Below are 15131 nucleotides of genomic sequence, written 5' to 3' on the forward strand. Positions count from 1 at the left end.
CCCCCATCCACCCCCCCATCCATCCCACCATCCATCCATCCATCCATCCAACCATCCATCTCACCATCCATCCCACCATCCATCCGTCCATCCATCCGGCCGTCCGTCCATCCATCCATCCATCCATCCATCCATCCATCCAACCACCCACCCATCCATCCANATCCATCCATCCATCCATCCATCCATCCCACCGTCCGTCCCACCGTCCGTCCATCCGTCCGTCCATCCGTCCGTCCATCCGTCCATCCATCCGTCCAACCATCCATCCCACCATCCATCCCACCATCCATCCATCCATCCATCCATCCATCCATCCATCTGTCCGTCCATTCATCCATCCATCCATCCATCCAACCATCCATCTATAAATCCTAGCTGTGTGGGCTTTGACACATCACTTTCTTCTCTAACACTCAGTTTCTGCATCTGTAAAATGGGAGTTTCATCACCTGCTGATGGGCGGTTTCAAGGATTTAAGGCAACCAATGGAAAGTACCATTCTCAGTACCAAAGGCAGAGGGAGGCTCAGTAAATTTCCCTCCCATCCTCTTTTCTGTCTAAATCCTGCCCCACCCCTGCACAGGTGTGTCTGGAGAGCCACAGCGGGATCCATACCCCAGCAGGCCCAGGTCCTCCAGAGCAGCAGAATCTGGTTGGTACAGCCTTTATTGTTTCTCCAGCATTTTCCAGAAGAATGATATCATTTGAGGGCTGCAGGGGGTGGGAGGAGTAAAAAATAACATAAACACACTGAACAGAAACGCAGGAGGGCAGCTCGAGGGGCTGAGATTGGGTGTTCGGGGCAGAGAGGTGGATGACCTGGGGCAGTCAGAGCGTCTTAGCTTTCGGCCACCAGAGAGGAGAATTCTGCAAAAGAAGAGGACAGAGATGGGGGTCAGAGGTGGACGGTGTGGGAGGACTCACCACGGCCTGACCGTTGGGCCCTGCAGCTGCTTCCTCTGGTCTGGAGTGATGGAATGAGTGAGTGTGGGAAGGAAGGAAGGAAGGAAGGAAGGAAGGAAGGAAGGAAGGAAGGAAGGGAGCAAATGAGAAATGGCGAGCCTACCATCTCCCTTTTGTTCGTTTAACTTTAAAAAAGTTTTAATTTCAGGGTTGTTAACATACAGTGTGGGTCCATTCATTTCAGGGGTACGATAAAGTGATTCAACACTTTCATATATTACTCAGCGCTCGGCCAGAGCGGTATATGCTCTTAATGAGCTGCCGCCACCCACACATTCCTAATAATAACTGCAGTGATGATGGCAGCAATCCTTAGCCAGCACTCCAGCTGCTATTCTAAGCACTCCAGATTCGTATCTTGTTGGACTCTGACAGTGATCCGATAATGTGCCTCTTATCATCAGTCCCATTCTACAGATGAGGAAACCGAGGCTCAGAGACCAGCAGGTTTTACAAGGTCATGCAGCTCCTCATGAGCAGAGCCAAGATTCAGGCCTAGGTCTGTCTGAGCCTCTTGGGACCCTGGGCTCTTCTTGGCCCCTTGTCCCGTTGTTTCCCAGCCGCCCACCAGAATCACCAGCAGAATTTGAGAAGACATGGGTTCCCTTGCCCTAGGGTTTCTGATTTGGGAGGCCTGGGATAAGGGGTGAATTATTTTAGTTGTTAAAAGGTGATTCTAGGGGCACCTGGCGGGCTCAGTGGATTAAGCGTCCGACTCTTGACTTCAGCTCAGGTCATGATCTCGTGGTTGGGAGACCCAGCCCCGCCTCGGGCTCTGTGCTGAGCATGGAGCCTGCTTGGGATTCTCTCCCTCCCTCTCCCCTGCCCCTCCCCAGCTTGTGCTCTCTCTCTCTCTCTTAAAAAAAAGAAAAAAAAAGAAGTAAAAGGTGATTCCAGGGAGCAACCTGGTCCAAGAACTACAGTGTGCTCCTCCTCCTTGGGGCTGAGCAGACCATGGAGGACACCAGAGCAGGTGACAGCTCCATGCAGCTTAGATGGATGAGTGGGTACAGGTGCTCAGAATGAGCTGGGCCCTGTCTCACACAACTCCTCACTTAATCTTGACCATCTCACTCAGGAAACTGAGAGTTATTCCCATTTTATAGAAGGGGAAGCTGAGGCCCAGAGAGACGAGGCTTTTCAGAGCCTCCAGGGTGGTAAGGGGCTGAGCTGGGACTCAAGCCCTGGGGTCTAGGTGCCTCCACATGGCTTGCCTTCGAGTCCATGGGGCGCTCACCTGCCCTCCCCCAACAGGAGCATCCACCTTCACCAAATGCTAGTTAACGATGTCAGAGATCGATGTCAACATGAGGAGGAGACCCAGTGTTCCTCCACTGGATCCAGCTCCACCTAAATGAAGGGATGGCTCCGACCAGATGAGGGGAGACACGGGGGATGACCCTTGCACTGAAGGGGGGCTTCGGGTCTGCTCAGGGAAGACGCAGTAGCTATCAGGACATGCCCCATGCTTCTGGGCTCTTTTCTGAATCTCAAGCACACTGGGGGCATTCCCACCTCAGGATCTTTGCACCTGCTGTTCTCTCTGCCTGGTGCGCTCCCGGACTTGCTCCCAAACTTTCTCATAGCTGTGTTCCCAACTCAGACGTCCCTCCTCCTGGCGCCTTCTCTGGCCCTTCTGGTGAAGGTAGTGACCCTCCCCTACTGTGATCCTCTCTGCCATCACCATTTCTTATTCTGTTCACGGCACTTTTCACACTTGAAAATACTTTGGAGTGTGATCCTGCTCAGTCACTTGTTATCTGCCCCTCCCCCACACTGGAACATAAAGCCCCAGGACCCACCCACCTTCTTTCCTGCTCCATGCCACCACCTGCCTCCAAGCCTGACACCTCAGAGGCCACATGCATTTGGGAACGGATGGAGGGCCCAGAGACTTCGCTGTCGCCAGGAGAAGAGGTGCCTCTTATTTAAGGCATCAGCAAAACTTCAGAGGGCGGGTGGCTTCGGGGAGAGTCCTGTGGGAAGCTGCAGGATTCCCATAGGAGGAAGCAGAGGGTGGGGAAGGGATCGACAGGTGGGGGCCTCAGGCAAGCAGGGCTCAGAAGACAGGAAGCAATGGGCTGGATTTGGGAAACACCCAGCGGCCATTTCCGGGCTGGCATCTTGTGTGACAGGGCTAGTTCCGTCGGGAGGCCTGGGCCCCAAATCTGGCTCTGCTGCTTCTGGGCTGTGTGACCTCGGACAAAGCACTTGACCTCTCTGAGCCTCGCTGTCATCATCCATAAAAGGAAGAAAAGTCAGCGCACTTCTTGAGCTGAGAGGCCGTGAGAAGCGACATGTCGGGAAGGGCCCCCCCCACCCCATCTCACACCCACCACTCCCCACCTGGCCCTGGTTCTCCATGCCCCTGGGAGGTCCTTGCTGAGGCAGTCCTCAGGGCTACCTTTCTACAGCCAGGTCTTCTGAGACCTTTCTTTGAAATCAAGGGTCCCAGGGGGTGTCTGTCCTGTTGTTTTTCTCTCCGGGAGACAAGAGAGGACAAGGAGTTTGCCCCCCTCTGCCACGAACGAGATGTCCTGAGGCACTGCGTCCCCAGCCTGCCAGAGTGTGGGGCCCAGGACCGTCTCTGTCACATCTAGAAAGGATGGAGTTAGGGTTGCAAGCCCGGCTGGGTGTTTGCTAGGAGATGTGCCTCTCTGGGTGTCCGTCCGGGTGTCCATCTGTCGGTGGAGTGAAGGGGAAGCACTAACGATTCCCTGTGAAAACACACAGCTTCACGGTGCCGGAAGTACGTGGGGCCCCTTGGGGGCGTGTCCCACCCTCCCCAGACTTTGTGTGAGGCACTGATGTCCCACCCCCACCGTGCAATCTCTTAGTTTTCATCCTGCGCCCCCACGGTCATGTGAAATGTCAGCCCCCGGCATGTACGGAACTCACGCTATTGTTGACGGCATTATTTCCAAATAAAAAAGTGAAAAAACGAAAAACTCATGCTCTCACTGGAGTACGTGGAGCTGATCCCTGCCGGGTGGAGGGACACGTGCCTGGGCTCCTTGCCTTTCTGGGGTTTGACCTGGGAGATGCACACCACCCTCTTCCTGTCCCCAGGCTGTCCTCAAGGACAGGAAAGGCAAGGGGCCTGGGTGTGGGTGCCTAGGTATCGACTGGAGTGAGAGGGGGTAGGGGGAGGGTCCTCCAGCTGGTCCCAAACCGCCCTGGGGCTGCAGGGGATCCTCACTGACATCGAGTGGCAGGGATGGAACGGGAACCCCAAGTACTCTAACAATCCCTCCCGTGGGCCGGGTTCGCGTGTCTGCTTCCCCAGCCACAAGCTTCCGTGACGCTACAGCACCTCGGTGAGGCAGGTCGATCTTGTCATTGGCACTGTGATTAATATCGTCCATGTTTATAGAATTTCAGAATTTGTACGTATGGAACATGCAACATGCGAAGCGTTCTATATATATTATGTCGTTGAATTGTCACAACTACTCCGTGGTGGAGCTATTTCTGTCTGCATTTTACAGATGGGGAAACTGAGGCCCGAGAGGTAACGAGCTTGGCCAAGATCACACAGCATATGTGATTCAAGCCACTGCTTTTAGGCTCCCTTCTGTGCCCCGGAGCTTTCCGACCTACTCTGACCTAGGTGTAGAGTGACACACGAGCCAGCTCAAATATCGCCACCCCCACGACTCTGTCATATTAGCCCTTTTTTATTTACTTCATGGTACTTAGCACTCTCTGAAATGATCTTATTTATGTACTTACTTATTTTTGTCAGTCTCCCCCTGCTAGAATGTAAACTCCAGGGGGGCAGGGAGCCCAGTCTCCTCGCACACAGTGTGTCCACCGGCGCACAGCAGGTGCTAATAAACAAATGCCAAATGGATGGACTGATGGATAGATGGACAGATAGATAGAAGAATGGACAGATGGATGGATGGATGGATGGATGGATGGATGGATGGATGGATGGATGGATCACGAGTCCTCCTTAGGGTTCAACAAATTCTGACTTGCCTCATATAAAGTTTTCACAACAGCCCTGGGAGGTGAATGGGGTGATTCCCATTTTATAGATGGGGAAAAAGAAGCCCTGAGAAGGGAAGTGTCAAGGTCATGTAGCAACCAAGAGGCAAAGGCCAGATTCGGCTGGTGATCTCGGGAGTGCCCTCTGCATGGATGCAGACAGGCCATTCCTGATTGGGCTCGCGTCCCAGAGTGGGTTGAAACAGGGACTCCCTCAACTTGCCATTTACTCTGGAAAGCTGGATAGAGCCCACATATCCTGTCCTTGGCCACTAAGTTTGCTCTGTGCTAGGATAAAGGAGACATGTGTCCATCCACCAATGCCAGCTCATGGTGAGATTGTTAAAAGGGGAGCTGGTCCTTACAGTTTCCTGACCCACATTAACCTCCCTAATCCTCACCCTAGAAATCAAGGGTCCTTGGAGGGGCACCTGGGTGGCTCAGTCAGTTGAGCGTCCGACTTCGGCTCAGGTCATGATCTCACTGTTTGTGAGTTCGAGCCCTGCGTCGGGCTCTGTGCTGACAGCTCAGAGCCTGGAGCCTCCTTCGGATTCTGTGTCTCCCTATCTCTCTTTGCCCCTCCCTGCTCACACTCTGTCTTTCAAATATAAAAAATAAGACATAAAAAACTTAAAAAGAAATCACGGTCCTTGTCAGCGAAGGGCCAGTTTATCGCCTTCACCCTGGGTGGCATTTGGTGCGGTCAGCATGAGGGGGACCAGGGAATGCCAACCAAGGGTCTCCCCAGTGGCAGTCAGGCCTTGTGGACTGGGACATATCTTGGACCTGTGGCATTTTAAAAGCTTCGGAAAACAGGCCCCTGTACCCGCCCTGGGGTCCACTCCGGAGCAGCCAGGATGTCACAAAGGTCACATGCCCTGGCTTTTTGCAGAGAACACTGGATTCTAATTTTATCCTCCCAGAAGCTAGCAGGGCATTTTGTAGACAAATTGAGGGCAGGAGTCACCTCTTCAGTACCCTTTGTACGTGCCTCAGGGCAGAGCTCTTAGAAATCGGCCAATTAACAAACAGCCTTCTTATCAAAAAAAAAAAAAAGTCTCCTCTAAAATGTCCATGTTTCTCCTTAAGAAAAAAAACAAATAGGCAAAACATACGAAGCCCTGCAGAGTCTAGGTCAGCTGACTTGGCTGAGAGATGCTGGGATGACGTACAGGGATGGGGTTCCGACCTTGGCTCTGCCTCCCGCTCCCACCCCTGCACCCTCACCCCTCCAGGTCTCAGTTGGCTTATCTGTTCAATGTCAAGTCCAGAAGACGCCTTTACAGCTCTCGTACAGAGCTTCAAGCAAAGGATCTTGGGGTCAACTCCTACCTCCCATTCATTCTTCCTTCTGTGACCTTGGGCCAGGTACTTCACCTTATGGTGCCTCAGTTTCCCCGCCTGTAAAAGGGAGCTCCTCCACGCGTTCAGAGGAGCCGGCCCTAAAGCCCCTGTCAGGGGCCTGATCCGTAGCCAGCGCTCGGCATTTGGACGCTGTTGTGATTGAGGCCCTTCTATGGCTCCAGCTACTTTAAACCAAGCCTATGAAATATCTGGCCACTGTCTGGCATGGTCCAAGCGCAGCCTGGCAAACGGCACCGTAACATTACTTTCTGGCACGGCTGCCCTTATCCCCCACCGTTTCCTGTCCCCGCCCAGCACCTGGAGCTGGGTCTGACTCTTGGTCCTTCTCCGGCTGGGTGGCCTTCGGTCGCTACTCTACTCTCATTTGTGAGGCGGGCGTGTTATCGTCTGCTTGCTGGGCTCTGGGCAAGACCAAATGAGAAAACCCAGGAAGTTGCTGGTCTATACGTGTGAGTTCCACCTCCCTTCGGCCTCCTCTCCATCCCACACAGGTCGGAGCTTCGCAATGTCAACACAACTCCCGAGACAAAGGCAAGGAGGGTGTGGGCAGCAGAGGGCAGGGGGTGGTCTAAAGATCACGCAGCCGACTTAGTGCAACTTTCACACATCACCTCTGCCCTCCGAGTTAGGAGCCCGCCTCCAGCACGCCCCTCCGAGGAAACTCGGGCTCTGCCCCTCAGTGTCCGCATCTGTAAAATGGGGATACTGAGAGCATCTCCTCACAGGGTTAGCCCTACATGAGTCATGGGCGAGAAGTGTCTGCTACATTGGTGCCCGGCACACTCTCTAAATCAAGACGGGAGGGGGAGTATTCCTCTGGAAGGAAGCAGAGCCCTTCCTCTGCCAGCACCACCTTTGCCCTTGAGGCCTTCCCTGGAGGCCCCAAGGGCCAGCCTGCGGTCTCTTCCTCATCCAGTTAGAGAAGGATGAGGGAGAGGTGCGGAAGGGGGGGGTTCAGGGGGGCTGGAGGGCTCAGTCTTCTCCTTTCCCGGAGGAAACTGAAATTAGCCTAATTAGGTCGGTCCCAGGCCCGAGGCCTTGGGGGATTGGACAAATTTAGAAGCTATTGACAAGTGAGACCAGCACACGCTGACGGCCCAGAGAGAAACTGAGATGGACATTGAGTCAGCTCTTGGAAGGCTCTTTCTTTCCCTCTGTCGTGATGATCAGGATGGAGGCACTGGCCTCCTGGTTTATCACCTCACCTCTAAATAGCTCCCAGGCTGGGTTTCTTATAAATTGGTACTGCAAGCAGGGATCACTTTCCCACCCCAGAGAGCGGGAGGCAGGGTTATTTGGGGTCAAGCCAGACGGCGGCAGGGAGCAGCATAAACACTCCTAGGGGCTCACTCTGTGCCAGGCACTGCCCTGGGCATCAGCCCATTTCATCTGTGCCACCTCTCTCATCCCCATTTTACTTACAGAGACACTGAGACCGTGAGCCACTCATCCAGGAAGAGTCTAATGCCGGCGTGGCTCACGTGGGGTGCGTCTCTCTCTCTCTCTCTCTCTCTCAGAGGCTGTGTCTCTGACTCATGCCATGACCCATGGAGGCAGGAGAGGGATACATGGAGAGGGGACATCGCCTTCCTGCCGCCCCCCGGCTGGCTATTCCTTCTCACAGGAGCCCGGCTTCCTCTCCCTTTGCTCTGGTTTATCTAGCACCGCACAGGCCGGAGCTGGGAGTAGCCACTAGGGAATTAAAGCAAGCATCTCGCTAAGCCCAGAAACCATTTATGACTGGACTGTCTCGGCGCAGCCTGGTGGAGGGAGTGACAGTGCCCCGCCGCCAAGGATTTCTGGGTGACTTTGGCGCTGAACGTCCCCCCTCCCCCCGGGCCTCAGTTTCCACAACTCTCAGTGGTGTTTCCAGCCTTGCCTGGAACTCAAATCCCACAGGTGCTGGATGGCCGCACCTCTCCCTCTGCACCCCCCCCACTTCCCCCCCCCTCTGAGACCCCACCNGCTATTCCAGAAGGGTTTCGAGGCAGCTTCCGAGAGAGAAAGCGCCCCTATAAAATCGGAGGCAAGGGATCATTTCCAGAACACTCACTTAACTCAAGCAACGACCCTTTGAGATAGGTATTCTTCTTTCCATCTTTGGGATGAGGAGGCGGATGGCCAGGGAGAACACAGGGCTTGGCCACCCACGCCACTCGCATCGCACGCAGGTTGTATTTTCTGCCCGACTTTAGCTGTTCCGGCCCAAGGGCTCCCGCCCGCCTGCCATGTTAAATGGGCAGCTTAAGGATAAAAGAGAACAGATTTCGCCAGAAGGAAGCAGAAAAGGCAAACGCCTCGAGACACATGAGAGGAGCAGGCTGCAGTGGTCCAGGGGTAATTATGGCTAAATGCTTCAGCAACCGAAGCAAGAAAGCAAAACAGTCTCTTGAGCTGGAATAGCCTGGAAGCTTGGAAACAGGAGCCATCTGAGGGGTCAGGTTTCAGGGAACTGGTGCATGTGTGTGCATGCGTGTGCGTGTGCATGCATGTGTGGGTGGTAAGTAGCCACTCCTCCTATCAGCCTGCATGGGAGGAGAGCCCAGACTGGGGACATGTCTGGCGTGAGAGGCAAGGTGGAGGCCGGGGTGGGTAGAAGGATGAGGGGGAGGGGTCCTGGCTGGACCTCTGAGCCGCAGCCCTGTCTCTGCTATTGATGACCCTGATCACCTGACCTCCCCGGGCCTCTCTTTCCTCATCCGCAGAAGGGGAAGTGTGAGGGCACCTACCTTCTAGGATTTTTGTAAGGCAATGGTCCTCAAAGTATGGTCCCCGGAGCAAGAGCACTACCTGGGGACTTGGGAGCAGTGCACACACCTGAGCCCCACGCCAGGCCTAAGGACTCAGGGACTCTGGGGGTCGGGCCCAGCCAGCTGTGCGGTGAAAAGCCCTCCAGTGATTCGACGTCGGCTCCAGTTTGAGACCCAGCAATGTGAGGCACAGACACTTCAGAGAGAGCCCGTCACTTAGTGGCCTCGCCTGCTGTTTGTGCCTGGGTCTTGCCACGGCGGCCGGGTTCGGGGGTACCTTCCCCCTCTGTCCAGCTTCTCTCTCCTTTTCCGCCTTAAAACCCTTCTCTGCCAGCCCTGCACCAGCCACTCAGGGGTGGCCTTCGAGAATCAATCGACCACGTCTATAAAAGTCTTTGAGTTTCTTGGAAGCAGGTGACCCAAAGATGGGGATGCAAAGGGTTATTATTAGAACTTTGCCTTTCCATCCCCTCCCTTCGATCTGGGGTCCTCGAGGGGACCTGGTAAGCATCACTCGCCTTCAGAGGGCAAACAGCGGGACGTGAAGGTGGTCCTGCCTCTAGAATCCCCCAGCACCTGCTACATGCAAGCCCCCAGCCCACACGGGTCTCCTGCCTTCGCCTGCAGACCTCTCCCCACAGGCCACGCTTCCTCATCACTGCATCCCCAGAGCCGGCCACGTATTCATTCATTCATTCATTCATTCATTCATTCATTCAAAACTGTCCCTGTGCCCCTACTGTGGGCCAGGCCCTATTCTAGGTAGCCAGCACAGAACTGAACCAAATGTTCTTCTCTTAAGGAGCTGACCTCACAGTGGAGGAGAGAGAACCAAGCAATAAGCCAATATAGAGCATTATCTCAGGGCAGATGTTCACTGAACTCAACAAATGAACAAAACACACAGCACAGGCCGTGTGTTTTGGGTCCAGCAGACGTGAACTTGGATCCTGACCTCATCTCTCCTGAGACGGGACGTTTCAGCAGAGCCCTAGCCTCTCTGAGCCTTGGGGTCCTCGTCTATGACATGAGGGTAGCGATAGTACCCACCTCAAACACAGAGAGGAAGATTGGATGCGTGAAATGCCAGGCGCAGTACCTGCCACACAGTACGTGCTCCATGAAGTTAGATGTTACCGTTGTTCACGGTGGCGCAGGCTCACCTGGTCCTCGGTCTAGAAGTTTATTCACTGGGGCTGCTGCGGAACCCCAGGGCCACGGAGCTCCCCCCAAGGAAGGGGCCCCAGTGACTGGCTAATGATCGACTCCTGATTTTAAAGAGCAGGCTTCTGAAGATCAGAGGGCTTCCGTGACTTGCCTCAGGCCCCACCGGGAGTTGAGAGCATCCTGCAGCTGACCGCCAGGGGCTCAGGCCCCCTTCACCTTTAGAAGGAAGCAGGCAGGAAAGCAGGGTGCCCGAAACAGGCCGGCAAAGGCCTCCGCCTCCCATCTCACTCCCTATTGGGCATGACCACATTCGACCTCGCCGCACCCTCCAGAAAAAGTACCGTGTTTGGGGCAGAGGCGGGGAGGGGAGGTTATCTACATCTGTCCCACCTAAAGAAAGTGCGCCCTGCAGGGGCCTTGCTGCTGCATCAGGGGGAGTCTGCTCTCACTGTCCCTTCCTTCTCCTGCCCGACCCTGCTTCGTTCTGCGCCGGCCCTCGGAGCGTCACCGGGTCATCCTGAGCTTGAACTGTGCGGGCGCACGGAGCTGGGTGTGTATCCAGCCTACCTTGAAAACCGGCCCTGCTCTTTCAGCACCTGCACCTCCGTCCTCTGTCTTAGGTGACGTGTGTATGCAGAGTTCAGAACTGGGCCGGGCACGCATTACCACCCTGGTACCAGTTCTCCCTTCCCACCCCCAGCAAACCAACCTTCTTGCCCCTTTCTAAACATCTCTAAACTCCCCAACCCTCATCCCTTTTCTCAAACCAATGTCTTGCCTGGAGCTCCGCAGGAACCCTCCCCGCCCCATCTCCCCAGGCTCCAGACTGTGGCTTCCTGCCCACACAGCCTCCAATCTGCCTAAGTCCCTCTCCAAAAGGCTCCTCTGCACCACCTCCCTGGCATCGCTGGCCTTTTGCATACATATACCTAGGGCTCAAAGCAACTCGCAGACAAAAGAGAAATAGTATCACAGTATTCGCCTAGGACTTAGAGGGCGCCGGGTGCTGCACTCAACATGCATCATGTCACGAATCCTCACCAATGCCAGGGAGCCGTGTGCTGTCCGTGCCCAGTTTACCGATGAGCCAAGGCTCAGGGTTGCTGAGCCACTGCTCTGGGGCACCCAGCCAGGAAGTAGCGCCGCTGGGAGGAGGGTCGAACTCATCTTTACCTCCCTGAGCGCCTGGCAGACGCTTACTACTCAGTAAATGTCTGTTAGATCAGTCGCAAAAGTTGAGTTAGCTCTTTCAAATATGAGTTCTGCAGGGAGGGAGGGAGGGAGGGAGGCAGCCTAGGATCTGGCCTGNCCCCACCCCCACCTACTGGCTGCAAATAAAACCAGGAGACCTGGAGGTTTGGGTTGGGGTCAGGGGAGGCACCAGGTGGCTTGGTGAGGATGGGGTGTGGGGAGAGGCGCCACCACCAGTCACCCATTTCTCTCCAGCACTTTCTGCTCCGGCTCCTTTAAAATCACCTCCCTCCTTTGCAGCCACAAAGACAGGCCAGGCGCCTCCCTGCATCTGACCTTGCTGGGGTCTCTCCATTTGGGCCTGTGACGTACAACTTGAATAAACTACAGCCACATCCGGCCACACCTTTTAACTTTCCCAGAGCAATTGTGCGTTGATAGCCACTTAATTTTCACAATGAGGCCAAGCAGGTCTTAGGATAAAACTATGCACCTCACTTGCCAGACTGGACTAGGAGTAGAGAGGGGGCAAGGCCAAGGTCATAGCTGGGAGGAAGGGAGCGTGGGGGGCTGGACTTGACCCTCGGGCAACGGATGTCCATTAAATGCCTGCTCTGAGCCAGGTGTGGGCTAAATACTAGATGTTAAGGGCTGGTCCCCATTTTTTTTTAAATGTAGTTAATAAGTACGTTAATACAGCACTCCGTGCCGGACACTAGTCGGAACCTTTTACACGCGCACACGTCTAATCCTCAGACAATCCCGTGAGATAAGAACTATCGTTATCCTCAGTTCAGAGACGAGAAAACTGAAGCCCAGCGCCGTTCCTTGAACTGCCCAAAGTCACACAGCCAGAAAGTGGCTGGGATTTGAACCCAGAGGCCAAGTGCCTGCACACGATTTTCCCTTCGACTGATAGGACCCTGATGAGATGTGGCACAGCTAGCTTGGAAAGAGGTCTTCTCAATCCTGCTCTCCTACTTATGTCCTAGCTCTTTGAACAGGCTAAGGACCTCCAGCCTCAGTTTGCCCATCTGCAAAACTGAGCTCATTCTCAAGGCTGTTGGGATGTTAAGGAAGGTAATGCTGTTGGGGTTAACATGAGATGTTACCCCACCGAGTTACATCTCAGTGGAGAAGTGTGTAGGATGAGGGACCACCGACGGCCCACCTGTTCTGAAAGCAAAGCTTGAAAAGCAAGGCAGAGCCAGGTATTTCTTTTCCTAATTCCTAGCTGATTGCTGGCTGGCTTGTTTTCCCGGCTCTCCTACAATATGCTGGAACAGTACACCTGGGTGAAGCCAAAACAGGTCTGTTCACTGAAGTTACAGGATACCGGACAAGATGCTAAGGAGGATAGAAGATAAGGAATTTCCATCTCTGGAATTTGAGCCCCTGAGAACCCACAGAGTCCTAGGGGATCGGTTGGCTTCATGGCCTCAGATTACAGATGGGAGACTGAGGCCCAGAGGAGGAGAGAGACAGCCCAAGGTCACATAGCCAGTCTGAGCAGAGCCAGGACCGGAACTCGGGCAAAAGTGCAGGCAAAATTCAGGGAAAATAATCCCAAATCCTCTTGATTCCCTATGCAGTAGGCAGGGGCGGGGAAAAGGATCTATTCCTTTTGGGTTATTCAAGTTTAGAAAAAAATGTACCAGTTTTGTGTGTGTGTGTGTGTGTGCATCTGTGTGTGTGTGTGTGTGTGCGTGGCTTACACGACAGAGCTCTCAGACATAATGCATTGCCTTTTCCTTCTAATCCTGGGGAGTATGGGACCTCTCCTCCCCCCTTCATGTGACAGAGAAGCTCCGAGCTTTTAGCATCCAAACATCCAAAGATCTATGAAGCGCTCAGGCCCCAGGTCCCGGCTACTCACCGTCGACCCCAATCTTGCCGTCCCCATCCTTATCTCCAGCGGCCATCAGCGTCTTGGTTTCTTTCACGGACAGGTCTCTGGCATCTGGGGAGAAGCCCTTCAGGATGAATCTGGGGAGAAAAGCCAGGGAGAGAGGTCACCTTGCAGGGACAGGTAGAGGCACCCGGGACGGGCAGCAAGCGGCAGGCCTGCACGTGGCTGTGCGGCCCGGGCTGCGGCGGCACCTTCACGGGTGGGTGTGCAGAGAAGGACGGGCTGTCCTCGGCTACAGGCAGACCCCACTTCAGGCAGGGCACCTGCATTTGTTTATTTCTTGAGCCAACACAACAAACACAAAGGTATCCTCTCTGTGCCAGGGCCATGCCAGGGCCATGCTGGACACTGGGAGCCCAGGGCAGGAAGTCACCTGCAAAAATGAGGAGGGGATCAAGTACTCAGAGACCACACAGTGCGATGGATGCAACGGTGAGGAAATGGAGAAGGGTGCTCAGAGGAGGCATCCATCCCATCTGGGGTGAGGAGAAGAGTCAGGGAGGCTTCCTGGAGAAGGTGACGCGTGAAGGACAAGTAGAAGTCAGTTCATGGGGTGTGGGGGAGAGTAGGTAGAAGGAAAAGGTTCTAGACAAAGGGTACCCTTGTGGGATGATTTGAGGCGAGACTGGATGGATAGGGAAGTCCCTACTGAGAGGACTCTCTCCACACCACCCCCTTCCTCTTGAAGGCGAAATTCAAGGAAGTCTTGGCCAGAGAGTGACATAGGGCACAGCTCGGTGGGCAGACCTGAGCCAGGTGCCTTTTCCCAGTCATAACCTTCCCCTCCTCCGCTTTGCTCCCAGGACTCCTGACCCCCAAAGTTGGTTCTGTACCCCCAACTTGCCCATACACTGCTTTAGCTGCACTGTTATAGAAGTGTAGGGGAGCGGAGGGGGGGGGGCGCGGGGAGGGTCTGCAGCATGGTGAATGGTGCCCTTTAGGCAAATGACAATCAATGAACTAAATACCCGAGGTAGTGCTCCCCGTCTTGCATGTGGTGTTAGGCTTCTAGAAAACCTGCCTCTTCATGTGTATTAAATTATTAAGTAGCACCATTCCATTAACAATATTAAGTGGCTATAATTTAACCTAGTTAGCTGCACTTTCTGCTGCAGATTTTATTCTTCCGGAAGCAATGGCGGTCAGGCATAGTTATTTTCTGCCGACGGTGCAGAGAGAGAAGGGCAGATGTGATGGGGACTCGGCAGCAAGAATCCCAGCCCCCGACTCCCTCTCAGCCTAGGCAGCCCCTGCGGGCCTCAGTTTACCCCAGCTCATCCTCCTCGATGAAGCCGCTCTTGTCTTTATCCAGGATGTGGAACACCTTCTTTACATCATCCGGGCTCTTTTTCTTCAGGCCAACCATTTGGAAGAACTTTTTGTGGTCGAAGGAGTCGACAGCTGTGGGCAGGGGAGAGGAGTGGGTTAAAATGAGGACAAAGAAGGGGCCAGTAGGGAAGAGCAGGGGAATGGGGGTGCCTCGGCATTTGCTGATTGACCTCCCCGTGCCAGCGCTGGGAGACAGAGGGATGCACCTCTGTGGGAGGGCTGAAGGAGCCCAGACCAGGGGACAGTGCTTTGCCCAAGGTCACACAGCTGGAGGTGGAAGAGGTAGACTTGCCCCCACGCTCCACCGTACCCCTTGCTGATGGCAGAAGTAGCCTTGAAGGCAGAGGGGTTTCCGGGGTCCCATGAAGGCTGTCGGGTGGTGGCCAAATGGAGGTGAGCAAGGGAATTGGTGGTGGTATGAATGAACACGGCGTGGTGTATGTTGGGGGGGGGGGGGGGCC

General features: G+C 54.5%; 1 protein-coding gene across 2 annotated transcripts in view; it reads right to left on the reverse strand.

Annotated features, from left to right (window-relative positions):
* Nucleotides 1–651: 651 nt before the first annotated feature.
* PVALB (parvalbumin) overlaps nucleotides 652–15131 on the reverse strand; it is a 16300-nt gene continuing 1820 nt past the window's right edge. For both annotated transcript variants that reach the window (XM_077761953.1, XM_077761952.1), the window contains 3 exons: nucleotides 14610–14742; nucleotides 13309–13418; nucleotides 652–870 (listed from right to left, as the gene is read on the reverse strand). In XM_077761953.1, coding sequence (XP_077618079.1) covers nucleotides 842–870; nucleotides 13309–13418; nucleotides 14610–14742 — 272 coding nt within the window. In that variant the 3' untranslated portion in view covers nucleotides 652–841. The remainder of the gene's footprint in view (nucleotides 871–13308; nucleotides 13419–14609; nucleotides 14743–15131) is intronic.

Source organism: Crocuta crocuta, unplaced genomic scaffold (assembly GCF_008692635.1).
Source record: "Crocuta crocuta isolate KB4526 unplaced genomic scaffold, BGI_CrCroc_1.0 scaffold193, whole genome shotgun sequence".
In the NCBI taxonomy this organism is placed as follows: Eukaryota; Metazoa; Chordata; class Mammalia; order Carnivora; family Hyaenidae; genus Crocuta; species Crocuta crocuta.